The sequence below is a fragment of the Oryza glaberrima genome, chromosome 2 (assembly GCF_000147395.1).
Source record: "Oryza glaberrima chromosome 2, OglaRS2, whole genome shotgun sequence".
In the NCBI taxonomy this organism is placed as follows: Eukaryota; Viridiplantae; Streptophyta; class Magnoliopsida; order Poales; family Poaceae; genus Oryza; species Oryza glaberrima.
The window spans coordinates 21,259,380-21,285,334 of record NC_068327.1 but is presented as its reverse complement, the minus strand read 5'-3'; the positions used below and the strand labels follow the sequence as shown (position 1 = coordinate 21,285,334).

The following is a 25,955-nucleotide window of genomic DNA, read 5'->3' as shown; positions in this document are numbered from 1 at the left end:
TCTTGGCGTATGTTGGCTTGTATGTTGATCTTCTGTCTTGATCTATTGTTCCGTGTCTTCTGTGGTGGGTGTTGATTGTGGTGGTCATGTGTCCCCTCTCCTCCTAAGGGGCCTTGTATTTATACCCATAGGTGTCTCCTTGTCCAAGTAGGACTAGGGAAACCGATATAGATATAATCCGAATAGTACTTGTCGTTTCCATGTAGAACTCTAGTTGTCTTTCCTTATCCAGAACTCCTCCTATATCCGCAGGTTGTTTCCGTATAGGACAAGGTATGTGGTGGGTCCTGCCGAGATTTAGTCAACTAATATTAGATATGTGGCATCCATAACCCTGACAATATCGTCTTCATATAGGTCAACATGTAATAGTGATTAAGCTTTGAAATAAGCGAGTGGTCGTATAATTTCGATGGTTTTCTAAATCCATTCCAAGTACATATGACCTTCGATAAAAGCATGGCGAAAAAACTCCTACTTTACTTTTTTTCTTTGAGAACTTCCTACTTTACTCACTCTTCTTCCACTCACATAATAAGCGAGCATACGTTTCTATATTTTCAGGATATATTCGGTTCGGAGATAAATTTCACGATATTTTTTTAAAAAAATGAGCTGTTTTCTTATGAAAAGCAACCAAAATTTATGTCCTTGGAACGAGCACTAAAACTTCTTCTCTTTTTCTAAAAAAAAACCTGACAGTAGGGTTAGAAAACCGATCAATCGGTTTTCATGAAATCGCTTGATCTCGATTCGTGAAAACCGATCGACAATAGCTAGTTTTGTCACGGTATGGACAAAAAAAATGTCAGTTTTTATCGGTTTTCGATAAACCGGTGATGAACAATTTTAGGCTGTGTTGTTCCCTTCAAACTTCCAAAAATTCCATCACATCAAATGTTTGGACACATGCATAGAGCATTAAATGTGGATGAAAAAACCAATTGCACAGTTTGTATGTAAATTACAAGACGAATTTTTTAAGCCTAATTACGTCATGATTTAATAATGTGGTGCTACAATAAATATTTGCTAATGACGGATTAATTAAGATTAATAAATTCGCCTCCCAGTTTACAGGTGGAATATGTAATTTGTTTTGTTATTAATTTATATTTAATAATTTTAAATATATGTTCGTATAAAAAATTTTTAGCTGTGGAACTAAACACTGCATTACTTCGAAAATGAAAAAGGTAAACAAACCCTTCCCCGGCAGGCGGGGTGGTGGAATCCTCGTCCCTCGCCTACTTTTTGCCCCAAAATTGTCTAATGCGCGTAGCGGGCTGGATTTGCGCGTCCTTCCCCCCATGTGACCTCCTCCCTCCTCTCTCCCTCTTCTCTCCTCTCACACCTCCACCACCACCATTCTCCCTCTCCTCCTCCCCCCCAAAAAAAGGGGCACCACCACCACCACCACCGCATCGCTCCACGCCAAAACGGGAGCGGATTCGGCGGTGGCGGTGGCAGTCGCAGGGAGGGGGGGCATGTCGACGCGGTCCAAGTCGGTGCCGGTGCCCGCGGGGGGCGGCGCGGCGACGGTGCCGCTCGCCGTGCTGCTGCGGCGGGAGGTGGTCAGCGAGAAGACCGCGGCGGAGCGCCCCGAGCTGCAGGTCGGGCTCTTCAGCCAGGCCAAGAAGGGGGAGGACTACACCTTCCTCAAGCCCGACTGCGAGCGCCTCCCCGGCGTCCCCTCCTCCTCCTTCTCCGCCTTCGGCGTAAGCGCTCTCCTCCCTATCCATCGCCGTCTTCCGCGACGCCGCCCCCCCCCCCCCCCCGATCCGGCTGTAAGCCGATCGGTGGTGATGCGCGATCGGGTTGGGTGGGGGGCGAAATGCGGGTGGAAAGTTGGGTAGGAATTTTTTGGTCGGCTCTCGGTGTACCGTGCCGGAATTTGCCTGATTCCGGGAGTCTATTACTGTTGATCCAAACTAGTACGATTTGTGATGATTTGACGTAGGATGATGATCGATTGATCAATGGACATGATCACGCCGTGTTAGTTACTACAGTATTGTATAAGAAAATTGCCTTGGGTTCATTTCTAACTGTCAGTAGTAATTGTGATTATGGGATGCATGAATTGAGCTTTAAGTACCTTAACCGCTGTCTGTTGCAGCTGTTTGATGGGCACAATGGGAATGGAGCCGCGATTTACACCAAGGAGAATCTCTTGAGCAACATCTTGACCGCAATCCCTGCTGATCTCAACAGGGAGGATTGGCTTGCCGCGCTTCCGAGAGCAATGGTTGCAGCATTTGTCAAAACTGATAAAGATTTCCAAACGAAAGGTGCGTGAGGATAACCAGCCTGGTGGGTTGAGGTGCAATTTTCGTGTGGCGCCACACAAAAAACCAATAAGGGAATCTTTTGTTTGCTAACTATAAGCGAAAATGATAGTAATAATCTGGAGTGAAGTGACTCTTGCGGTTGTTCCTTTTTGGTAACATTTTTGAACAATTTAGTGTCTTGTCAATGCATCTCGTTACTAAAACCAACCAAAATTTGATATGCTGCTAGAAAAGACGACCATACATTTTACCATGGAGTTACATGGATAGCCATCACTATTCATTTTTTAATTCTTATAACTACATATTTAATGTTATTATTTGCCAATTATCAGAGCTGAGCCTGATATGTCTATATGTTTTTATTTCTTGCAGCCCGCTCATCAGGGACAACGGTAACATTTGTCATAATAGATGGATTGTTTATTACTGTTGCATCTGTTGGTGATTCGCGTTGTGTACTAGAAGCTGAAGGTTCTATTTATCATTTATCTGCTGATCATCGATTTGATGCCAGTAAAGAGGAGTAAGTTTTTTTTTTTTCATCCTGATATACGGCTCTTGATTTTCTCATGTCAATCATCTATCTTTTATTACTTAATAATTTTGATCTGCAGGGTTGACCGTGTAACAGAATCTGGGGGTGATGTTGGTAGACTTAATGTCGTTGGTGGTGCTGAGGTTTGAACTTTCCTATCCCTTTTTTGTCACTCAAGTGACCCTGCCCTGTTTTGTGGTTCAATATTGCCATTTTCTTTGCTTAAGTTCATCACATGGGATTCTTTTTTTTTTCTGGAAGGGTGTAATATTTGTGTTGTCCATACTCCAATCACAAAGACCCATCTAGTTTGATCTCTTTATTTGTTCACGAATACTTGTCACCCCAAGCTCTCCAAAGCATTCATTTCAGTTTTGCCCCTGCTAATTCCCCCACCACCTGCAGTTTTTTTTTTTTTTTTTTTTTTTTTTTTGGGGGGGGGGGGGGGGGGGGCAATGTTTATCAATTTATTTATTGAGAGTAATTTAGTTGAATTGGATAAAAACAAATGATCTCCTAGTTAAGCATGCGTCATTAAAAGTGACAAGTGTTCGCAAACAGGAGTAGTATGCTCACCACTACAGTAAAATTCTGCAGGATAGTGTGCTGTGTATAGCTGTATTGACATTGACAGCCAATTTTTCTAGCATCATAGTTGCATATGCTAGCCTTGCATCAACAGTGTAGCAGGGGAGGATATGCCGTGTTGGTCAAGAGAAAAAGGATGGGGATAGTGACTGATGCAGGTGGAAGCGTAGGAAGGAGGCGTACTGTTGTTCTTTGTTAGTTAACTGCTTAAATGTGTTCCTTTCCTTTTTCTGCTTGCTTCATTTTTTTTATTTTTGCTTTCTTTTCTACCCCCAGATTGGCCCTCTTAGATGCTGGCCTGGTGGTTTGTGTCTATCAAGGTCAATTGGAGACCAGGATGTGGGTCAATTCATTGTTCCGGTTCCTTATGTCAAGCAAGTAAAGGTATGCCCTGAAGGCGATTTCCAATTATGTTTGTTATATTGTTAGCAGACTAGAGTACTAAAAGAAGTTTCACAGCTTTGATATTTATGTTCCTCAACCCCATTTCTTCTGTAAATCATAGAAGTAGTGAGTCTCTTGGCAAGCTTAATATCTGGCATGACACTCTTATAAATTCTTCCCTATTGTCAAAATTGTCTATTTCCATATATATACAATCTATGGTCTTTGCAACTAGGCTACTTAAAGCTTATATTTGCATATGCTACCAATGTGAATCTGCATGCTCTCCTTATAGTTTACTTTAATCACATCAGTTTGTCAGTCCTAATCTTTAGCTGCATGCATTGTCATTTGTTTGTTTAAAAAGGTTGCCAGTTATTACCTTTTTTAAAAAAAGTTTATTGACAATTTAAGGCTTATATTTTGTCTCTCAGACATTGACAATTACATGAATTGACAAGGTTATTCATGTAATTCGTCACTTGATTACGAGAAACATTAATATGCTTTCTAATTTCTGTAGCTATCAACGGCTGGAGGCCGGCTTATTATTTCAAGTGATGGTGTTTGGGATGTCTTGACTGCAGAAGTTGCATTTAACTGTTCACGAACACTTCCTCCAGAGGCTGCTGCGGAACAAATTGTCAAAGTATAATTCTCCCTCCCCACGATCTTACCTCTTAAGTAGTACATGATACTCTTCTGACAATTGAAATCCTTTCAGGAAGCAGTGCAACAAAAGGGACTTAGGGATGACACTACTTGTATTGTTGTTGACATACTACCAGACAAAGCAAATCTTACCATGCCATATACAAAAAAGCAACCAGGAATGGGTGTTTTCAAAAACATGTTTCGCAAGAAAACACCATCTGATTCATCATCCCATACAGATAGAGAATATATGGACCCAGACATTGTGGAGGAAATATTTGAGGACGGATGCGCATTTCTTTCCAAACGGTTGGTTCACTAATTCCGTCTTGATAACCCACTATAATAAAATTATAAATATATTTACATTGAATATTACCAACAAATCAATAGCATTAAGTGTGCCCCTCATGTGAGGGAATCAGTTCAAGACACTAACCTTATATAGAGAAGTTGAAATTGGGACATACATTTTTCGCTGTAACACAGTCAAATTCAACCGAAGGACCTTCTCAGGAGCATGTGACATAAACATAAGGCTGGAAATATCAAACACGTACCATCAAACATGAAGTAGTTTATAGATGTGTACATCATAAGGAAGGTTAAATGGAGTAAAAATTGACACAATTTGAGCCAGACTACAATATACACTCAAATAGTACAACAGTTGAAATTTTTGGAATTCGAAACTGGACTTTCTATTGCAATCCTGTCTGATCAAACATCCTGAATATGTTTGTTACATAGTTTTTTCTAATCACTACAGGTTGGATTCCGAATACCCAGTTCGAAATATGTTCAAGCTCTTCATATGTGCCATTTGCCAAGTGGAGTTAAAACCAAGTCAAGGGATATCCGTACATGAAGATTCATCACAACCTGGGAACTTGCGTCGCTGGGATGGTCCATTCCTTTGCCAAGGCTGTCAAGAAAAGAAAGAAGCCATGGAGGGGAAGCGTCGTTCACGAGGTCTAATTTGCAGCGCTGTTTTATATACTTATTATGAGGCATCAAATTAACTTTCTTATATGTTCTTATTACAGATTCTTCGTCTAGAAACAGTGGGTCAAGTGAATAGTCATTTATTGTTAGATTTATCAGGAAGCTACTGACCTTGCAGCACACCCAGTCCCCCACAAGAGCCGAAGATTTTGCACCACTTGCCATTGTATTTGGTGGCACCTCCTCTTCAATAATATGGACTTTCTCGGAGTTCTGATATAGAACGACAATTGAATTAGCAGGGAGGAGGTGGCTTCTGTTGAATAGCTTTTATGGAAGTGAGAAGCTCGTTGTCTTTGACACTGCTAGCTTCATACCCAGCAGCTTTACTCTCATTCTTTTGACCATGATGGCATCTACATGTTGAAAGATGATCCATGAAGACTGGTATGACATGTCTATTCTGAGGTCAACTAAATTGTGAATTACTGACCGTATAGAGCACTGATGAATAGCAACGGCATTGTGATTCTTAATTAGGACTAGATGACTACATCAATATTTTTTTTTAAGGCCGACCTTGATTCGTGGTCGAAAAATATTCATTCCTGTTGAAATCCAGCCTTTCCTTAACTCCAATGTAATTAGCATCGGAACAGATTCTTTCAAACTGCTGTGATTAATCAGCAAGACACATCTCATTGACCTGTATACAATGTACAGAATCTTGCTAACTAGACAGATATGTTTCTCCAACCTGACCTGTAGCTACTGTTGTTGATTATATTCATTTGATTTGGTGTCCATGCCTGCATACTAGTCTGATCCGCCTGGGAAATGTAAGTGTGGTTTATGGTTCTATGCATGACAACATGAAGATCAGTCAACAAGGCATACTATTTGCAGACACCAGAGATAAGTACTAGATTTGCGGGATAGCCCATGCATGATGTTTGCTAGTGTTGGAACTTGGAATGCTCTATCTCTTGTAACAGTGGTTTAAACCACTATAAGAGCAGGTACAAGCCAGCTGTAAACATATTTTAAGAAGATAAACGAGGAGAGAGAATGGCAGCGGGCTACAGATTTGTAGCCAGCTGTAGCACGGACTCCAAGACACAGTGTGTGAATGATAGGTGGGACCAGGTATTAATAGTGTAGTATGTAACTATTGTATGAATGGGCTATTAGATTGGCTATAGATGAATTGGAGCTAGTAGTTGGCTATACTATTGAACTTGCTCTAAGAGCAAGTATAATAGTAAGCTGTAAGCCAACTAAATGTTGAGATGGAGGAGAGGAGAGAGAGGAGAAGCGGGCTGTAAACTTACCACCGGCTTTGACACAAGAACCAAAAAACTCTGTGAGAGAGACAAGTAGGTTCTATATTAATTATAAAGAGCTAACTATTATATCGGTGGACTAAGAAAAGGCTGCAAGAACCTTATAGCCACCAAGTCGACTGTATTATTAACCTTGCTCTAAGAGCAGGTACAATGGCAGATTATAAGCCTATAAACACATTTCAAGGAGATAAGAGAGGAGAGAGAAGAGCAACGGGTTACAGATTTGTAGCCAGCTGCAGCACAGACTTTAAGATGCATGTGTGTATGATAGGTGGGACCAGATAGTAATTGTGTAGTATATGTTTATAGGTAACTATTATATGAATTGGCTATTAAATTGACTATAGGTGATTTGTGTAGATGATGTTTAACAGTATAGCCAAATGTTAGCTCCAAAACATCTATAGCTAATCTAATAACTTATTCATACAATGGTTACATATAAAAATATACTACACCATTAATACTCGGTCTCACCTCTCATACACACACAACGTCTTGTAGTTTGTGTTGCAGCTGGCTATAAATTCGTAACCCGCTTTCTTCTTTCTCTTTCATTTTCTTCTTGATATATGGTTATAGCTGGCTTATAGCCTGCTATTGTACTTGTTCTAAGTATATAATCTAGCCTTTTTACGTCATATCTAAATAGAATACAGACAATTCACGCAATAGCTATTTCAAATATTTGGTCAACACGTGCAATGGCATAGATAGGAGTAGTATTAAGCTATCTATTAAACGGTTTGGTAATATTGATAGACGGTAACTCTCCTCCACCTCATAATAAATCTTATATATATATTGATATCACATCATTGTTCGGGGGCATTTAACCTTTTGCCACTTTTAACCCTTAACCAATCCTTGGCTGCACTGTAGCATGCACTCAATAAATGTATTCCCTCCTGTTGCAAATATTCAAATACTTCCGACAAGATTTGGACAAACTTGTAAATTTTAACCATCAATTCTATATTAGAATAGGTTAATAAAATATAATAAAGTTCATGATATTATGGTAATACTTTCGATATACCAAACCCTTTTCTTAAAGCATTTGAGACATCATTGATGGTATGAATTTCAAAAGTTTTACTTAATCTAATCCTAAGCATCAGTATTTATCGAAGGGAGTAGCATGGTTAAGTTGTAATAGACAAATGTTGAGAACAATTCATTTTTTCCCTAAAATTAGAAAGAAGAGAAAAAAAATCCATCGGCCACGGGCTCGGCCTAGCAAACAGGTGATTTTTGTGTATTCCTCTATAGTTTAACTTGAGAGGAAACCTTGTATCACGAAGTCCGGTTGAGATTGCAATAACACTTATGAGCCAAGTCTGCTACAAACAAACAAGCACACCTATAACTCAATCCCATTTCTTAGCTGTGTAAACAATTCTTTCTCGCAGTTTTGTTTCTTAGTCACAGTAGTAAAAAAATATACAAATATTTTTATCTAAAGAAAAAAAATCAAAATAAATATCCATAATATGATAATTCATGGCCACAATGCAGCCATGATCACTGCCTCCCTCCCCCTCCTCCGACCGCCGCTCTCTCCTGTTGTCAATTACAATTGGCAATGTAGAGCACAAGGGTGGGGTTGATGTGAAGGAGCACGGCGACGGAGGCAGAGTCATCATAGAGGAGGCAGATGTGGAAGTGCCCACGAGTGAGGCCGATGCCATCCTTTGCCTAGTCGCTGCTGCTGTTTATGAATTTCAACTCCGCCTTTCGCCGGTAGCCACATCAGAAATATTGCGTTTGTTGTAGTGGGCCAATATTGTGGTCATTGTTAAGCTGATCCGACACTAAAAAGGAGAAAGTATAGGTGTTGGAGGAGGAACAAACAGCTCAAAGGATAAAATAGTCTAGAATAGCATTTCGACTAATACACCTTGATCGAGAGTGACATTTTATCAAGCCCTCAAGTTAGCGGCGGAGCCAAGGCCCGGCCAGCACGGGCAGGCGCCCGCTCCGCCGTATGCATGCATCCATACATTAGAACTAACTATGGTGCTTAGCCATTAGTCTAGCTACATACATGCACCATTAGATTATACCTAATTATCACACCTAGTCATTAGCTAATAGCCCAATTTACTTCTATCCATGATAAAATGCTATATGTATCTGTGTTTACTTATTAATTTGTTTTCTATCGTTAGGTTTGCTCAGGCTAAAAAAAATTTCTAGATCCACCACTGCCTCAAGTGATGGCATTTTAATTGAACCAAAATTTTTCGATGGCTACAAATTTCTCCAATTCCCAGCTGCGGAAACAATTCTTTCTCCCAGCTCTGTTCCTCGGTCACCCATAGTAGCAGCGCAGTACACAAAAAACACCAAGAGGAAAGTTTTGTCAAAAGAAAAAAAAAATAAATCAAAAGCAATATCCTTAGCACGACAATTCACGGCCACAATGCAGCCATGATCACCGCCTCCCTCCTCCCCCTCCCCGCGACATCCTCTTCCTCCGGCCGCCGCTCCCTCCCGCCGCCGACCACCACCTTCCCGAGACCTCCTCCTCCCCTCCGCCGCCACCGCCACCTCTCCTCCTCCTCCTCCTCCGCGTCGTCCACGGAGAGCGACGGCGGCGGCGGGAGTACGAACGGGTCGCTGCCGGGGCTCCCCCCCGTGGTCGTCGAGGAGGAGGAGGAGGAGTTCTGCCCGGTGGAGTGCGTGACGGAGTTCAAGACGGAGGAGGAGCTGGCCCGCGTCCTGGAGCGCGCCAAGGCGACGGGGGCGCTGGTGGTGGTGGACTTCTTCCGCCCGTCCTGCGGCAGCTGCAAGTACATCGAGCAAGGCTTCATGAAGCTCTGCAAGGGCTCCGGCGACCACGGCTCCCCCGTCGTCTTCCTCAAGCACAACGTACGTTAGTTAATTAAGCCATTCCTGATTAACCCCTCACCGTCGATCGGCTAATTCGTTGGACAAAAAGCCAGAAAATTCTGAATCTGAATCTGAATCTGAATCTGAATACCGGACGATGCGAATGCATGCAGGTCATCGACGAGTACGACGAGCAGTCAGAGGTGGCAGACCGGCTTCGCATCAAGGTAACCGATAAAATAATCATATCTGACTGGAACAATCGATCGATCGATCGAGTGAGTTCTTGCTGTGGTGGATCGATCTGATCATTGCGCAAATGGTTTGTGAGTTGATCCGTTGAGCATGTACGCAGGTGGTGCCGCTGTTCCATTTCTACAAGAACGGGGTGCTGCTGGAGGCGTTCGCGACGCGGGACAAGGAGAGGATCATCGCCGCCATCCAGAAGTACACCGCTCCATCGTCGCCGCCTGCTGAGTAAGCTAGCTACCATCAAATGTTGTTCCATCAAATGGTAGAATCAGTGTCAACGATCCCTGCTTAATTAGTAAATTCTTGGCTGGCTTCATACATGTACATAAATAAGCCGTAACGCTTACTAGCAACCAAAAAAAAACTCTATAAGTATTTTTATATATACATATTTGTTCTTAGCAACGTAGGTTTTGTTTGGCACAGCTCCAGGTCTTACATCTACGACAAATTTAACGCTTGTATATAATATATTGGGCAAATAGCTAATACAGCCTCTGAAGTTTCGCTTCGGGCTCAGTTTAGTCCTCGAGGTTTCAAATCGTCCAAACAAATCATCCAAATTAATCATTTGGGTTAATATGGTCCTTAGACTCACAAAAAGTGCCACATGAGTATGCTAAGGCTGTGTTCGGCACTCCTTGCTCCCAACCAATCTCCCTTGTTTTCCGCACGTATGCTTTTCAAACTACTAAACGATGCATTTTTTGTAAAAAGTTTCTATACGAAAGTTGTTTAAAAAATCAAATTAATTCATTTTTGAAAAAAAACTAATACTTAATTAATCACGCACTAATGGATTGCTCCGTTTTCCGTGCGGAGGAGATGGGTTCCCAACACTACGTTACGAACATAGCCTAAGTCATCATCGCATGCAGTGGTATGAATGAAATGATCATTCTACCCTTATATACTATATAGAAAAGAAATAAAAAAAGAAGATGAATGGTTCACACGTGTATGATCGTTTTAGAATTGTCACTTACGATTGCTGCAGCCAAGCACTGATCGTATAAATTCCTTTGTTGGCCATCCATCCGCAACAATGCTGGGCTTGGGCTGGCCTGTTATTTTTTCTGTTTGTCTTTTTTTTTTCTTTTCTATATGGTATATATGGGGTAGAATATGATCATTTCATTCATACCGCTGCATGCGAGGATGACTTGGTATACTCACGTGGTATTTTTTTGTCCAAGGACTATATTAACCCAAATGGTTAATTTGGAGGACTTGTTTGGACGACTTGAAACATCGAGTTCTAAACTGAGCCCGAAGCGAAACTTCAGGGCTGTATTGGCTATTCACATAATATAAAATTGGAAAAATTGGTTATATAGCATCAAAAGTTCACGTTTTTGGTTTTATAGCACCGAAAGATACTGGTTCACTTTAATAGCACCCAAAGTTCACCTTGTTCCCATTTTTAGCACTTCAGTCAATTCTCGGTCTTTTTCGTCCGTCTTGATCCAGCCACACACACGATATGATGTTTCTACCCCTCACAAGTACAAGTAGAATGCATGTCAATGAGGGGTAGAAACGTCATATCGTGTGCGTAGCTGGGTCAATAACGATCAAGACGGACGAAAAAATTGACGGAAGTGCTAAAAATGGGAACAATGTAAACTTTGGTTGTTAAAGTGAACCGGTATCTTTCGGTGCTATAAAACCAAAAACGTGAACTTTCGATGTTATATAACAAATTTTGCCTATAAAATTGTAGTGGTTAAAATTTTAAAATTTAATCTAAAATGAGAATAAAATGATTTATTCAAATGTTATCAATGTAATCGTATATCTAGATTAATGGATTCGTGAAGATAGAAACACACAGCTTTAAGAAATCATAAATAATAAAAGCTAATGCTGTAAATTTAAAATTCAAACTAGTAATATGAATTTGAATTTCGCCTGCGGCAGACAAGCTGGAGGGCAAAGTGGCAAACGATGGAGCTGATAATTCCGCCTGCACCGTAAAAGCTAACTTTCTAACAGTGTGTTTACATGATTTACCATATAATGAAAACCAGTCCATTATCTAAAAAAAATATAATGAAAACCAGTAAACATGAATTAATTTGGACTTTGCTTTGATGACGCTATCCGTTTCACATTGCAGATCAGAGGAGCCATCACAGGAGGGATGATTCCACACAGGGTTGAGTTGCGTGTCATGATCTGAACTCAAAGTATTAGCGATATCACTACAACGAAGAAATTGGCATTCTATATAGGCCAGTGTATCATTAAATTGTTCAGCACAAAGAGGATGCCGCTATAGTTATAGACTTATAGTTAACACTGCTGCATCTTTTGTGCTACAGCACAATTGTACCATTCCTACGGGGTGTACATTTCCCCCTTAATAATAATAATAAAGAAAAGAAAAACTTAGCTGATTCCACAGTTCAGAGTAACTCCAGACATTTGGAAAAATGAATTTTACGGCGCATGGTTCAAATTACGTCTATAACACGGGAAGGCGTAAATGTGGGTTTACGTCAACCCTGCTCCCGGAATTCGCTGGTGCAGTGTGGGCCCATGAACTAATGTGGGCCTAAATAGGCCCAAATACTCATGACTAGAAACCGAGCGAAGCCCACAGGGGAAGAGGGGGAGACGCGGCGAGATGCGGGGAGTCGGGGGCCCGCTGCTCACCATCGGCGACCTCCTCAGCGACCTCGCCGTCGACGGCGGCGCCGACCTCGCCGGCGGGGAGGTGTCCGTCCCGTCGTCGCCGTCTTCGGCGGGGCAGCAGGCGGAGGAGGCCGACCCATCCGAGCTGAACCGGCTATTCGGGGTTAGTGCTCCCTTCCTCTTCTTTCCTCTCCTCCCCGTTCCTAGATTTGGTCGGCACCAATCGATCGATTCATCCTATCATATGAGATTTAGTTCCCTAATCATGCGTCCGTCCTGCAATTGGTTCGATTTCCTGAGCTATCTGTTGGGTGCCGGTATTTTCTGGTTAAGTAGGTGAAGAATTAATGTGCCTGATACAGTTTATGAGATTGAGGAAATAGTCTACTCTACTTTCAGGCGAGCTTAAGTTGATGATGATAGATGCAAGGGTTAGATAGAGTGGTTCTTGGAAAGTTGGATTCATATTTGTGCTTAATTTTGCTTGGCGACTTTGCCAATCTTGTGGAGCAGATCAGATGTTGGACGAACTGAATTTATTTATTTATTTTGCCAGGCCACGAACTGAATTTTTTTTGGTTCAGATGTGCTTCAAATTGACCGTGTTTGCTGTAAAATTCAAATTAAATCTATAGTACAGATGAATGATCTTCAGGTTATAAACGGCATTAGTTTGCAGATGTTCATCGTCTGTTCATAACTAAAATTTGCACCTGTTCATCATCTTATCAGGAGCACTATGACAATTTGATGAAAGCGCTGCAAGAAAATGACCCTTCATGGCCTTCATTGATGCTGAAGGTGTGTATCTTGATCTCCTTTTTTATGCCGTTCACTGTAATTGCCTACTCCAGCCATTTAAGCTGACGATCTTGCTTCATCATTGTTTCTACCACCAGCTGTGCACGGCTCTGAAGACCGCAGATAAGCTGGTGAGCTGTGCGAGTACTGATGCTGAGCAGCTGCTGCAGAAGGTAGAGTTGCTGGAGCGCCTCTTAGTGAGGGGCGATCGTGCGGTCACGGCAATAGTTGAGGAACTCCAGCGCTCACGCCCCTCCGAGGATAGTCACTCATCGAAATCAAAACCAAGTGGCAAATAGTGCCGTGATCGTGTTAACTCTTGTATTTGATCACATAGATCAGGGCGACTATTGTCAGTGTTCATGAGACTGAAGGAGCTGTTTGTTGGCCCTTTCATGAATTTCAACAGTATCTGTGTAGCTGCTTATATTCTAGCATTTCCTGGAAAAATCTGTATTTCCTGCAATAGAGTGTGAAATTTGCTTATTGCTTGTTAATTCTCAAACTTGGTTCCTGCTAGTATGCATTCAGGTCTGGAGTCTGGACCCTGAATTTTGAGTTTTGGGTCCAAAATTACAAGGAAAATGAAATCTTGACTGAATTTGTATGATTCATGAAGTGAATTGGACTAAACCAGCTATTTCAGACAACATATTCCAGCTATGGATAGATGCGTATCTTTTGCAACAGAGATGATAGGATCAAACATGCATTTTTGTTCTGCCCGTTTGCTGATGCAGTGTGGGAGGCAATTAGACAAAAGTTTGACCCCAACTTGTGCAGGAGAAACATCACAAACATGAGACAGTAGATTTTTGACTTCCTGATGCGTGGATCCAACATTCAGAATACTGCTCTTGCTGCGACCTTTTGGCACATTTGGGAGGCAAGAAATGATGCCAGGAACAACAATGCTTCTATTCATACGTGGATTTTCTATTCATTTTGGTGTATGTGGAGATCATTGTACAGTACTGCTCCAAACCTGTGAATGTCTCTAGGTGTGACGACTCTACTTCAGTTTTAGGATGGATTCCAGCACAGACTGGAACAATGTTCATAAACGCAGATGCTGCACTTTTCCACTCTTCACGTCCAATGGGAGTGGGTGTCCTGATCTGAGACAACAATGGCTCATGTGTTTTTGCTTTCAACGAGCTGATCCCAGGGATTGCTAGTTGCGACGTCTGACATAGATGAAGCAATGACGATCCGTCGTGCTCTGTCCTTGGCAAATGGAAGAAAGGCTTTCAGAAAATTATTTTGGCTCAGACTGCCTTCCGGACATTTAGGTCCTCATCGGTTGCTCATATTTTTAATAAGAAAAAAAGTTCATTAGAAAATAAAAATTAATTTATAAGTAAAACTTTTTTTATATATGTATTCTTAACAAACTCCCGAGAGTAGCGGCTGGTCAGGCGAACCAATTGGTTTACCGCTGCTTATGTCAGTGCAAATTGGCGGGTTCTTGATTGCGCCGCGTTGATATGTGAATTTAGCAGCTTTGCCCGTGCTTGAATTGCAGAAACTCCATACATATTTACCGTGAAATTTCTGTAAAGATGGCATTGTCTAACCGGTGCCACTACATCAAAATTTACAAACTGGAAGGACCAATGCGTAAAAGAAAATGTATTTTCTTTTTGCGATTAAAAGAAAATGTATACACCCGCAGCAGGAGGGCTAAAAGCAGCAGCTTTGCAAGGACCACACTGAAAAAAAAGCTCTCACCTTTCTCCGTTCCTCTTCCCGGCGGCGGCGATGGATACCACCAGCTTCCCGGCGGTGTGGGCGGTGGTGGGGCCGGGCGTCGCCGGCGCCGTATTCGGGGTCGGCTGGTGGTTCTGGGTCGACGCCGTCGTCTGCAGCGCCGCCGCCGTCCCGTTCCTTCACTACCTCCCCGGTAACACCACCTTCTTCCTCTCTCGCCCTAATCCCCCAAAGATCGAAAGATTGAAGCCTTTAACCTAACCGATCGAGGGTGTTGGGGGTTTGGTTCTTTTCTTTTTTAGGGTTATTTGCTTCGTTCGCCGCGCTCATGTTCAACTGCGTGAAGAGGGAAGACGCCAACTACAATTACTACTCGCCCTACGACGACTCCGAGTGGAGGTGAGGGGATAATTTTAAGTTTTTTTTCTTTGTTTTTCGCTCCTTTTTTTAGGTGGGTTTTGTGTTTAGTTTGCGAGGGTTTCTGCAATCCTGCCTCTGGTTTTGCAGGAGTGTTGGAAACTTCAGTCATGATTTACTGATTCATGGGTATCAGTGCTATCGCTGCTTATGGTTAGATTATTTACTGGTCTGGGAGCTTGATTTGGGAAGATTAATAATGCTTAACCTTGCCAGTTGTGATTTAGTGCTACGCGCATGCATCCATTGGTGCAACTCAGAGCTGTTAGTTTTTGGTGCTTTCTGAAGAATGCGTGTTTACACTTGCGAAATGTGATTAGGAACACAGTAGTGCTCATTTTGTATTCTATGCGTGGAGAAGAGAGCCATATTTCTTTAATTTAGTTTTGGGATATAAAGGAATAGATGCTAGAATGGCAATGATACGAGACAATGGAAACGGTATATGGCTCTGTAAACTGTGATTTACTTTCTCAGAGAAATATATGAAGCATGATTTTTCGTTGTCAATGAGTGAACGAGATTACCATGGAATAAGAGTGAAATCATTCATTCATCTTCGATCTGTTACTCTTCTGAGGGATACATCTACATTATACTGACAACAGTTGTGCCACACAAACTAAGAACAGAATGGCACATCATATTAGTCGTTAGTTCATTATTACTACCCGCAACTTATCGAATGTTCGATTTGGTTTTCTGCATGCTGGTGTTTTAAAAGATGATTCTGTTATTCAAACCTCTGACAAGCCAAGACGGCCATGCATAAACCAGTATGTCGAGTCATGATGATATCTAAAAACCTGTCTGATCTGTTGTGTACTTGTGTCTGTCTACTATTACTCCCTTGTAAAGTGGTAACTTTTCCATATTAATACAATTCCATCTGTCTGTCATTCATTATCCACTGTATGACAATGATTACATTTAAATTGCAGGTTGAAACTCTGGCTTTTTGTTTCATACGTGGTGTCTTTTGTTTCCTTGGCTGGGGCTGTTGGTTTTTTGGTCCAAGACGCACTTACAGATACAGGTCCATCTGCATGGACTGGTGTTGCTGGCGTCCTACAGTCTGTGTTTGTGCTTATAAGGTATTAGCTCTACCTTTCTTTGTGTTACATTTTCCCTCACACCCTTATTTTTCTGGTTCTTATGGCGTTGGTGATATTTATGCCTTGCAGTGGGTTGATGTACTGGACTTGTCATTCTGAAGATTGATTTAACAAGTATGCCAAGATAGATGAGGAATGTAAAGGCGATTCGGAAATAACCTTGTTACGGGATATGTGAAATTTTGTGTCGCACTATACAGTTCTGCTCATAGTTTAGTAACTCTGTAAATATAATTGCATAACAAGCGGCTCAAGTTAGTTTCACTGTGTTACTTTGGAGTAAACAGACCTCTATGAATATAAATAGCATATATGGATCTATATCTTTTTGCGCTAACCAATTTTACATGAAGTTTACTTGTTGCACATATGGTTTTCTATACTCCTTTAAAAAGATTCTAATGGTGGTGGCAGATTACATCACCTATTCCCATTGTGGTTTTATACATTATCCCTTGAACTTCTTAATATTACATAACAACTAGATCTACATAGATAGCCACATAAAATTAAATTGAGGTGAGTATTCCTTGTAGCAAAAAGGTGGGTAACATAATCATGAAAAAATGTTTTATTTATTTAATGCAGTATTATGATATTCTTTTCCTTTTATCCGTAGCAAAGCAAGGGCATTTAGCTAGTTTATTATTAAATGTTAACCATTTCAGATGTCTTTTTTTATCGCGGATAACCGTTTCAGATGTCATCCCTAAGTGAATACGAAATATCTGATACTTAAACGATAAGAATGCGAAATATGATTCAATCAGAAAGAAATAGTTATGTGGAATCAATAATTCATATTTCTGGGGACATGTATTCACTTTGAAGATTGGGTGAGGTATGACAAGTAAGCTCTTGTATCACATCATCTGCTTATGTCCAACCTAAATGCTAGACTGGTCAGTATACTGCATCTGTAAGCTATCCATAATCCTCTTTATTTTTAGAAAAACCAAGTCCAGGTAGTTGCATGCAGAAAATACTTCCTTGAGTCCTAGATACGGTTCCTACCTAAATTAAGTCTACTAGCAACTGATAATAACTTTACAACCTGCTTTACACAATTGCATTCCACATGTTCCACGGAGATGTATGCATAGACTTGTCTGAAGTTATCCTGCTTGAGCTTGACCAGTAGGCCACTGACAGACACACATCTTTGTAGAACAGTGGGAATTTTCTTTGCCTTACAATACACGTCCTGAGTATATTCGTGGATTCTAATTAACAGTTCATGAGTTGGTGTTGATTTGCAGGGGGCTTTTCTAAGCTAAAGAAGTCCCTTTTCTGAAGACTTCACTTGATGTATTGGTCCAACCAAACCTCTGATGCAGAAGACGATAGGGTGTAACAAGGCATGGTTTTCAGGCAAAGTATTAGCCATGCCACTCCTGTGCTTATCAGTTATCAATCATTTTCAATTGGGATTTGGTTGTTGACATTACTGTAGTACTACTTAGGGGGGCTGTTTGAACAAAAAAAAAAATCATGTCGCCATTTCCAAGTTACTATATTCTCTGTCTCAAATTAAGTTCACTTTTATACATGAATTGTCTATTGGACATAGCCTACAGAGGGTGTACTCTGTTGGGTTGGGGGAAAAATAGTTCCTAGATCATGGGTATGATTAGTATGACACTACCAAACAATGTCAAAAGTGAGAGAAGCAGCTCCAGTATGCCACTTGAACAGTCTGAAACCTCTAGTGTCACAAAGTCACATGCCATAGCCCAATTACTTCCAAAAAGAACATTCAGTTTTGCAAGTTGAAACTTACCAAACATTTCTACCTAACCTGACCTTCTAGTATCCATTTTAGATAGAATGTTTCTACTACCTAACATGGTCAATGTTAAGCTTGCAAATCATCTCCCTACATAATAAAGTACTGGTATATATATGACATCAAATCATATATGTATGCGATTGTGGTCCATGCATGTAGAATCTTTGGTGCAGAATCTAATCATAATTATATAGGCCCGGCTCAAAGCTTATTGGCTTTGTGAAATGATTGGCTGGTTCAGAAACGAGCTGCCAGGCAACCACTGCAAGAAAATGGGTTGTCCACCGGCGTCTAATTGTGATTTGTGATCACAAGCTCATGCATCAACATCCACAAATGACAAATCTTTGTCAATGCTTGACACACCACCTCAGATAGGTTTGTTTAGCAGTGAAGCTTAATTAACCAAGGGGAGATTTTCTTTTTCTTTTTTGGCTTAGGCCATAAGTTGGACTGGCCACAAGCTATGTAAAGCATATGCCAAACAAGTCATCATTTACATGTTCACATAAATAAATTAAGTTTTTTTAATGTGTATAATCCATTGTGTTCGCAAACAAAATAGAATCCGTTGCATATTTTAATAGGAGGGGGGAAAGAACCAGCAACTGGATCGAAATAATGCAGAACCAGATCTCAAAGAAAAAAAAAATGTTGGCCGGTGTCCCGACATGAAAGTAAGTTCGTTCTAGAAGAAGATTATTGTACATCTATGCATTCGTAGTTTACTTGTATCCGTTTTTCTAACATACGGCACTATTAACTTTTTTACTTAATCATTTGTGTTATGAAAAAAATAGTGTAAATACAAGTTAGGATTAAAGTTTTCTTATGGTAAAACAAATCACAACAAAACAAACAGCATTCATAAAAGTTTTTTAAGTAAGACGGGTGATTAAATATATCAGAAAGTTAACCATATCATTTATTAAGAAAACATATTAGTATTATATATGTGTGTTATAGGGATGAGTGTACCCCGTATAGTGGGTGTCTGCGTTTCAATGTTGTGCTGTGCTTATAAAAAAATATTACATATGCTTTCATGTCATACAATGTATCGACGAGTTTCCAGCCAACCATCGGAATTGCGTAAAATGTCACTACCAGCCAACTCATCGTGCATGGCACGTTGGTGTTGCCGCACGAATGCACGTAGCTGAGCTGAGCTAAGCTGGCGGTTTGGACTTTTGGACCATGGTTCTTCTTCCTGTCTAACAACTAGCATGCACTAATGATTCTCTTAACCATTGTTTCCTAATTAATCAGAGTGGTGCTTGCGTCTTGACTATCGAATCTCCGGCTTGACTGGCAAAAGAAATTCCCAACCGTGTTGGCTAGCTCCAATGTCGCCAGCACATCTAATTGGATTATTCTTTTATTCCCCTTTTGCTACTACTCCTAGTTATTAAGTTTATCCATTTTAATTCTGAATGCCAGCATATCAAATTGGCTGTATATTTTTTTACTTGTTTTTACTGAATTTTCTTATGTTTGGTCATCTGTTCAAATTTCAAAATGTGGTTTTTGTAACATGTGGAGACCCAAAATTAGCTCATGTGGTCACATCCAAGAGAGGCATTGGTGACCTAACTCAACACACTGTCCCAGGTAATCCAACCAAGCAGCAGGTACTCCCGTCCTCTCTGGCTAGTAGTAATAATTTAGCCCAGCGTAACATCACATGATTAAACAACTAATGGGTTTGTATCCAACCAAAGCACACCAAAGTACATTTTGTATTAATTCTACAACCATTGCAATGTTGCTTCATTTGCATATTCATTCTTAATATACTCCCTTTTATACTTCAAATGAAGAATTTTTCATGCCACAATTAAAGTAGCTGCAAAGCCAAGAATTTTTTTTTAAAGGCCGGACAAATCGACAATTCTATTTTTAGTTCTTATTTTTTAGATAATATTTTCGATTTTTATATCAATATTAAAATATTACTTCCTCCGTTTCACAATGTAAGTCATTCTAGCATTTCCCACATTCACGTAGTTGTTAATGAATCTAGACGTATTTATATATCTAGATTCATTAACAACTATATAAATGTGGAAAATACTAGAATGACTTACATTGTGAAACGGATGGAGTATTACATATTGATCGACGAGCCCGGGTTGCTAGATGATGGACCCACCCACTGAATTCGAGGGAAGAGATTTTTGAAGAAAAAAAAGAGAGGAAGAAACAGAGTTGGAAAACAGAAGAAATATACTGTACTTACCAGCAGCACAGCTCAAAAGGAGAAAGACAAAAACAAAAGAAAAAGAAAAGAAAGATAGGAAAAGGAAACTGAAATGTTAATAGTGAATAATAATTTTTAAAAGCTGTGAGGAAAAAGGAAAGGCAAAACAAGGAGGAGGCCATCACGCGCTCCATAGTTTCGTTTGTTTGAGACGGCGAAGCCAAGCAAACCAAAGCAAAACCAGCAGCTGCTTCCTCCTCCTCATCTCTCCTCTTCCTCTTCCCCGGTCGGCTCACCGCCAATCTCTGACCCCTCCCTGTTCTTCTTCTCTATCTCCTCGCGGGTTTGGGCCTTGCCGCGCCAACGGGGGGAGCTTCTTGTTCTTCGTCTTGTTGGTGGTCAGGTTTTTTTTTTTTTTTTTGGTTCCGACGATTTGGAGGCGGCCAAGATCCGGGGGGGCGCTGGAGCTCGGCTGGCGGCGATGATGATGAAGGGGAAGGGCGGCGCGGTGGACAGGCGGTCCTCCGCGCGGTGGAGGATGCTGCTGCTCTGCGCATTCTGCTTCGGCCTCGGCATGCTCTTCACGGATCGGTGCGTCTCTCTCCCTCTCCCAGTTCCCCTCTCTCGCCGGTGGCGGCGGCGGATCTCGCCGTGCGGTTTCCTTGTTACGGTGGTCGGGTAAAAAAAGTGGTCTCTGGGTGGTCATTGGTAGATTCTCCCCTGGTCTTTGACCAATCTGAGATTAATTCTTCTTTTTTTTTTGAGATCGACCCGTTTGAGATTTGGAGTTTGAAAAGAAAAGCTTTCTAATCATAGCCAATGGCGTGTCGGGCTGCTTGAAAAAAAACTTGGCGTGCCAAGATTTGTTTTTCTCCTCTTCCGGAGTTCATGGCGATCTGGGATTCTGGAGTTGGTGAAAAGATCGCCTTTTTTTTTAAGAACGGGAGATCGCGTTTCGATGTGGACTGGTGCAGGTGTTCTCTTCTGCTGTATCTGCTCGTGCGTGTGTGGTTAGGTGATGCTTAGCTCACTGTTTCCGCATTAGTTTCTACCCAAAAAAAAAAAAACTTTGCTATTTTCATGTTAAAGGAAAAGGGAAAAAAATGCTGCATTTAGTAGAGTGTAATCTGGTTTAATAATGGAAGAAGGATGGGATTTTTGCTGTTTTGGGTGAGCTAATTTTGGTTAGAAATCGAAGAAGGATTGGAAGTTTTGCTTGTGTTAGGTGAGCTTCTTTTCACCTAATACCTGTATGAGATCTATCAAAAGCTTGCATTTTGAGGATGTTTTGCTTCTCCCAATGAAGTGGTGGCCTTCCTGTGTGGATTCGTACTTGATGTAGACACTAGACAGTAGTAATGCTGTGTGTGGGCTTATTTTCATTTATGATATCTTTGGATTCGGAACAACTGCGTTATTGTCATTGAGTGTTATGGTCGGATTTAGCTTTTCAACCTTTTTAAGGAGGAAATATATTTTTGCAACAAGTTCAAGTTATACTTTTCTTGATGGAATTGTCTTCAGTAGTTCAGTATATTCCATTTAGACTGGAACTTGGCATACGAACTAGCTGGGATTTGGTATCATAGTTCATAGGTTCAGTTGCTCATTTCAAATATCGAGGCTGTGAAATAGTGAAATTAATCAAATAACGGAAAGGCAATGACACGGGTTATTATGGTTCCTGATCCTTTTTATTTTTGAATTCATGCATTTTGATGATCAGATTATCTTTTCTTGGTTGCTCTTTCATCTCCCTGACGATTTCTTTTGGGTGGTTTTACAGTTTTTGGACGGCACCTGATACCAGTAACCACATCATGTCTCAACGCCGGAGGCAGGATAGGGAGTTGCAACTCATATCAGAGGATTGCAATACAAAGAGGGTGGGCTCCAAATTTAAATAGATTCACATGGTTCTAGTCTTTTTGCCATTGATCTCATGTAATCTGCCATATGCTTCTTCAATTGGATTTGCAGAAGCATGGAGAAGACAAGGACATAATGGGTGAGGTAACCAAGACCCACGAAGCCATACAGTGAGCTCACTTGACCCTAGTTGGAGTTCACTTTATGATTACGAGTTGCTTGAATATTTGTTTCTGAAAGGATTCTCTCCTTTGGATTTGTTTTGTGGCGTTAGATTGTTGGATAAGTCCATCTCCACGCTGCAGATGGAACTTGCAGCTAAGCGTAGCACGCTGGAACTTCTCCGCGCTGGTGGCTCACCAGTAACCTCAGAAACTAGCCAACCAAGGAAGAAGGCATTTGTTGTAATTGGAGTAAACACCGCATTCAGCAGCCGCAAGCGCCGTGATTCAGTGCGAGAGACATGGATGCCTCAAGGTTGCTATTTCTTGTATTATAACTTTATGGATGAACTAGCAAGACGGTTCTATTATTGTTAGACATTTCATTTTTAATCATCATCATCTCCAAGGCTCTTAGCTTGATTATTTAGTTCCTAGTGGCCCAATGGTTGCTGCTATAACGATATTTGTTAGAACTAGTTTTTCATCACATGCACGTCATGTGGCACATGACACTGAATTCTAAGCTCTCTATTTTATCTGACAGTTTAAATTTAAATAACATATTTTGACTTACTACGAATTAGTTTATTAAGTAGGAAGCAATTCATAGTTCTACTTGGACTAGCTTAGCTTAATCTGTACAAGCATGCAATTAGTCTAGAAGATTGACCTTAGTCTTTGCCATTTACGTTGACGCCATCTTCCATAGATAAGTCATAAGTCGAATGTGATAGATGCTGGTGGTATCTTGCATACTCGTTTATAGGAGTCAGCACTTAAAATTCCTTCTGGGGTCCATCTTTCTAGGAAATATGTATAATGCATATGATCATTCTGTTCATATAGTTCTGCTAGTAATTTTGGAAATCTTTATGATATCATCACCATGCTAATTGTTAGCCCTTCCATTATTGGATTCCATAAGCTATCATTGTCGTCATTTTTTAACTAGAACTTCTTGTTCTTAGGTGCAAAGCTGCAGCAACTAGAAGATCAAAAGGGAATTGTTATCCGCTTCACAATAGGGCATAGGTAAACAAAGGGTTCTTGTACTCCTAGTGCGTTTTACAGTTTAATCAGTAATCACTTGTCCTTTTTTATCTTTGCATGTGGTTTTAATCATACATTTGGACATTCTGTTCTCTTTTATGTTAGATAGCAACTTCTTCCACTATACCTTTATTACCATAACATGCAAAAATATGCCTGCAAAAATAGCATGCAAATAACCTCATGAAATGTCAGAATTGGGTGAGCTGGTATAGTGGACAACATTATAACATACCTCATGTTGCAAAAATATGTAGTTCTTAAGTATCTTTGTCATCAAGGACATTTGGATTCCATCCTTGTGCTTGCTAAGAGCTAGTTTGTGTGCAGAATACACCAAGTTCCTAAGATTTTTGAGAATGCACTGAAATCTAGTGGATAATTTGTTTATGTAGAACTTTATAAATCCATTTTTGCTTCCTCTGTTTTGTGATAATCAGTAGTGCCAATCTGAAAGGGCTTTTGGTTGTGCATAGCTGACTTCAATGATAAAACCAGAATTAATATACTGCCTTGTTCTATAAATCACCGCAGAACACGTGTTTTCATATGTTCCCATATATGTGTATATCGAAACTTGAAATACTTTTTAAATTTCGTATAAATACTAACTGCTTCGATGGCTGTGCAGTGCTACATCCAACAGTATATTGGACAAAGCTATAGATTCAGAGGATGCTCAGCATCGTGACTTTCTTAGACTAGTAAGTAATGCTTTCCTGCCTTTCAAAGCTTTGAACATGCTTTCCTTGAACCAGCACTGACCATTTTACCATGTGTTCATTTGTTCAACCAGGACCATGTAGAAGGGTATCATGAACTCTCAGCTAAGACAAAGATTTTCTTCTCTACAGCAGTTGGTATTTGGGATGCTGACTTTTATGTGAAGGTTGATGATGATGTGCATGTGAACTTAGGTGGGTATATTATTTTTTTCACGTGCCGATTGGCCTTATGTTGAAATCTATAATAACCCACTTCATGTGACAACATAACAGGAATGCTTGCCACTACCCTTGCTCGGCATAAATCAAAACCAAGAACGTATATTGGATGCATGAAGTCAGGCCCAGTTCTCGCTGACAAGTAACGTTAACTCCCCTATCTTGAAATTTAAATTTGACTTGTAGCTTGAAGTAAATGTCTGCTTGAACTGGCTCCTTTCATACAGGAATGTGAAGTACCATGAACCTGAGTACTGGAAATTTGGGGAGGAAGGGAACAAATACTTCCGTCATGCTACTGGGCAGATATACGCGATTTCAAAAGACCTCGCGACCTACATTTCAATCAACCAGTATGTTTCCTATGCATGCCATGCAAAATCCTTATGACCGAAAAAATACTAATGTTTCCAATGATGTTTTGTCAGGCCTATCTTACACAAATTTGCGAACGAAGATGTATCACTTGGTTCATGGTTTATTGGTTTAGAAGTGAATCATATCGATGAAAGAAACATGTGCTGCGGGACTCCACCAGGTGCGTTTCCTCGATCTTGACCAATGCTTCTCGTACACGCTTCCATTTTTTCATCCCTTCCCTCTAAATTTTGAATAACAACTCCGCAGATTGCGAGTGGAAAGGACAAGCTGGCAATGTCTGTGTGGCGTCTTTCGATTGGAGCTGCAGCGGCATATGCAAGTCGGTCGAGAGGATCAAGGAAGTACATGCTCGATGCGGTGAAGGAGATTCTGCTGTTTGGAGTGCTCTAATCTAGCGAAGAAAGAAACCCGCTGCCCCGTAAATATTTAACATACACGGTAGGCTCGCATGGTGACCTTTGCACAGGCGAATGCTCCCTCGTAGGCTCAACGAGACTGATGATTGATGGAGAGATCTTGCTCCAGCGACAATCTGGAAATGTTGGAAACAGGGCATATTATGGTCTCACTCACCTTAGCTGATGGACTCGACTCATTTCTGGTGGTTTGGATTGACGACATGGCAACACGGCTACGCAACTACACAAGTGCTAGCTTGAACTGAAATGGTGAAATGTTACTTGTTCAGAGTATTCGGTAGATGTGGCTATTTTTTGGTGTCACCATTGGTGACTTGGTGATGCGAAGAAAGAGGGAAGGAGAGACCGGAGTGGCTTGCATTTAGATGTAGGGGGGAGTTGTTTCTCAGGTGCCGTGTACCAAAGTAGAAAAAATCGAAGTGATATGTAGAAAACGTTGTTTCATGCAAATTTTGATCAATTCTTTTTGTAGTTTTTTCTAGAGTATTTTCATTTTTTTAGTGAATTAATCCCTGCCAGAATATGGAGTTGGCTGCTGGCCATGGTGCGACAATCAATAGTCACCGTTTGTTCCTGCTAATGACGTAGCATCAGTCACTCAATTTCATGCAGGTCATTTGACATGT

General features: G+C 40.8%; 5 protein-coding genes across 5 annotated transcripts; all 5 read left to right on the top strand.

Moving 5' to 3' along the window:
- Positions 1-1,295: 1,295 nt before the first annotated feature.
- Positions 1,296-6,156, top strand: LOC127763418 (probable protein phosphatase 2C 15). The gene is made up of 9 exons (XM_052288111.1): positions 1,296-1,718; positions 2,120-2,291; positions 2,667-2,817; positions 2,909-2,972; positions 3,694-3,801; positions 4,325-4,450; positions 4,526-4,764; positions 5,225-5,427; positions 5,502-6,156. Exons 1-9 carry the CDS (start codon positions 1,488-1,490, stop codon positions 5,534-5,536), a joined length of 1,329 nt encoding a protein of 442 aa, XP_052144071.1. The 5' UTR covers positions 1,296-1,487; the 3' UTR covers positions 5,537-6,156.
- A 2,952-nt stretch (positions 6,157-9,108) lies between these two features.
- On the top strand, positions 9,109-12,235 carry LOC127764257 (thioredoxin-like 4, chloroplastic). The gene is made up of 4 exons (XM_052289111.1): positions 9,109-9,620; positions 9,755-9,808; positions 9,937-10,058; positions 11,953-12,235. Exons 1-4 carry the CDS (start codon positions 9,180-9,182, stop codon positions 11,978-11,980), a joined length of 645 nt encoding a protein of 214 aa, XP_052145071.1. The 5' UTR covers positions 9,109-9,179; the 3' UTR covers positions 11,981-12,235.
- Positions 12,236-12,422: 187 nt separating this feature from the next.
- Positions 12,423-13,768, top strand: LOC127764259 (uncharacterized). The gene is made up of 3 exons (XM_052289112.1): positions 12,423-12,633; positions 13,203-13,271; positions 13,370-13,768. Exons 1-3 carry the CDS (start codon positions 12,463-12,465, stop codon positions 13,568-13,570), a joined length of 441 nt encoding a protein of 146 aa, XP_052145072.1. The 5' UTR covers positions 12,423-12,462; the 3' UTR covers positions 13,571-13,768.
- A 1,192-nt stretch (positions 13,769-14,960) lies between these two features.
- LOC127761693 (uncharacterized) lies at positions 14,961-16,832 on the top strand. The gene is made up of 4 exons (XM_052286019.1): positions 14,961-15,174; positions 15,284-15,380; positions 16,340-16,492; positions 16,583-16,832. The coding sequence occupies exons 1-4, from the start codon at positions 15,033-15,035 to the stop codon at positions 16,617-16,619; spliced, it is 429 nt and encodes a 142-aa protein (XP_052141979.1). The 5' UTR covers positions 14,961-15,032; the 3' UTR covers positions 16,620-16,832.
- A 3,849-nt stretch (positions 16,833-20,681) lies between these two features.
- On the top strand, positions 20,682-25,909 carry LOC127762063 (beta-1,3-galactosyltransferase 7-like). Its single transcript, XM_052286414.1, has 11 exons — positions 20,682-21,093; positions 22,289-22,388; positions 22,483-22,541; positions 22,646-22,848; positions 23,504-23,567; positions 24,217-24,289; positions 24,382-24,502; positions 24,584-24,671; positions 24,757-24,882; positions 24,958-25,067; positions 25,157-25,909. Exons 1-11 carry the CDS (start codon positions 20,984-20,986, stop codon positions 25,303-25,305), a joined length of 1,203 nt encoding a protein of 400 aa, XP_052142374.1. The 5' UTR covers positions 20,682-20,983; the 3' UTR covers positions 25,306-25,909.
- The last annotated feature ends 46 nt before the right edge of the window (positions 25,910-25,955 follow it).

Excerpts from the sequence above, each read along its gene's own strand:
- LOC127762063 (XM_052286414.1), top strand. The coding sequence starts at position 20,984 with ATGATGATGAAGGGGAAGGGCGGCGCGGTGGACAGGCGGTCCTCCGCG. Across the intron at positions 22,849-23,503 it reads AGAGACATGGATGCCTCAAG|GTGCAAAGCTGCAGCAACTA; the intron begins GTTGCTATTTCT and ends TCTTGTTCTTAG. Across the intron at positions 24,503-24,583 it reads TGATGTGCATGTGAACTTAG|GAATGCTTGCCACTACCCTT; the intron begins GTGGGTATATTA and ends ACAACATAACAG.
- LOC127763418 (XM_052288111.1), top strand. The coding sequence starts at position 1,488 with ATGTCGACGCGGTCCAAGTCGGTGCCGGTGCCCGCGGGGGGCGGCGCG. Across the intron at positions 1,719-2,119 it reads CCTCCTTCTCCGCCTTCGGC|CTGTTTGATGGGCACAATGG; the intron begins GTAAGCGCTCTC and ends TGTCTGTTGCAG. Across the intron at positions 2,292-2,666 it reads TAAAGATTTCCAAACGAAAG|CCCGCTCATCAGGGACAACG; the intron begins GTGCGTGAGGAT and ends TATTTCTTGCAG.
- LOC127764259 (XM_052289112.1), top strand. The coding sequence starts at position 12,463 with ATGCGGGGAGTCGGGGGCCCGCTGCTCACCATCGGCGACCTCCTCAGC. Across the intron at positions 12,634-13,202 it reads AGCTGAACCGGCTATTCGGG|GAGCACTATGACAATTTGAT; the intron begins GTTAGTGCTCCC and ends TCATCTTATCAG. Across the intron at positions 13,272-13,369 it reads GGCCTTCATTGATGCTGAAG|CTGTGCACGGCTCTGAAGAC; the intron begins GTGTGTATCTTG and ends TTCTACCACCAG.
- LOC127764257 (XM_052289111.1), top strand. The coding sequence starts at position 9,180 with ATGATCACCGCCTCCCTCCTCCCCCTCCCCGCGACATCCTCTTCCTCC. Across the intron at positions 9,621-9,754 it reads TCGTCTTCCTCAAGCACAAC|GTCATCGACGAGTACGACGA; the intron begins GTACGTTAGTTA and ends GAATGCATGCAG. Across the intron at positions 10,059-11,952 it reads CCATCGTCGCCGCCTGCTGA|ATCAGAGGAGCCATCACAGG; the intron begins GTAAGCTAGCTA and ends TTCACATTGCAG.
- LOC127761693 (XM_052286019.1), top strand. The coding sequence starts at position 15,033 with ATGGATACCACCAGCTTCCCGGCGGTGTGGGCGGTGGTGGGGCCGGGC. Across the intron at positions 15,381-16,339 it reads TACGACGACTCCGAGTGGAG|GTTGAAACTCTGGCTTTTTG; the intron begins GTGAGGGGATAA and ends TTTAAATTGCAG. Across the intron at positions 16,493-16,582 it reads TCTGTGTTTGTGCTTATAAG|TGGGTTGATGTACTGGACTT; the intron begins GTATTAGCTCTA and ends TATGCCTTGCAG.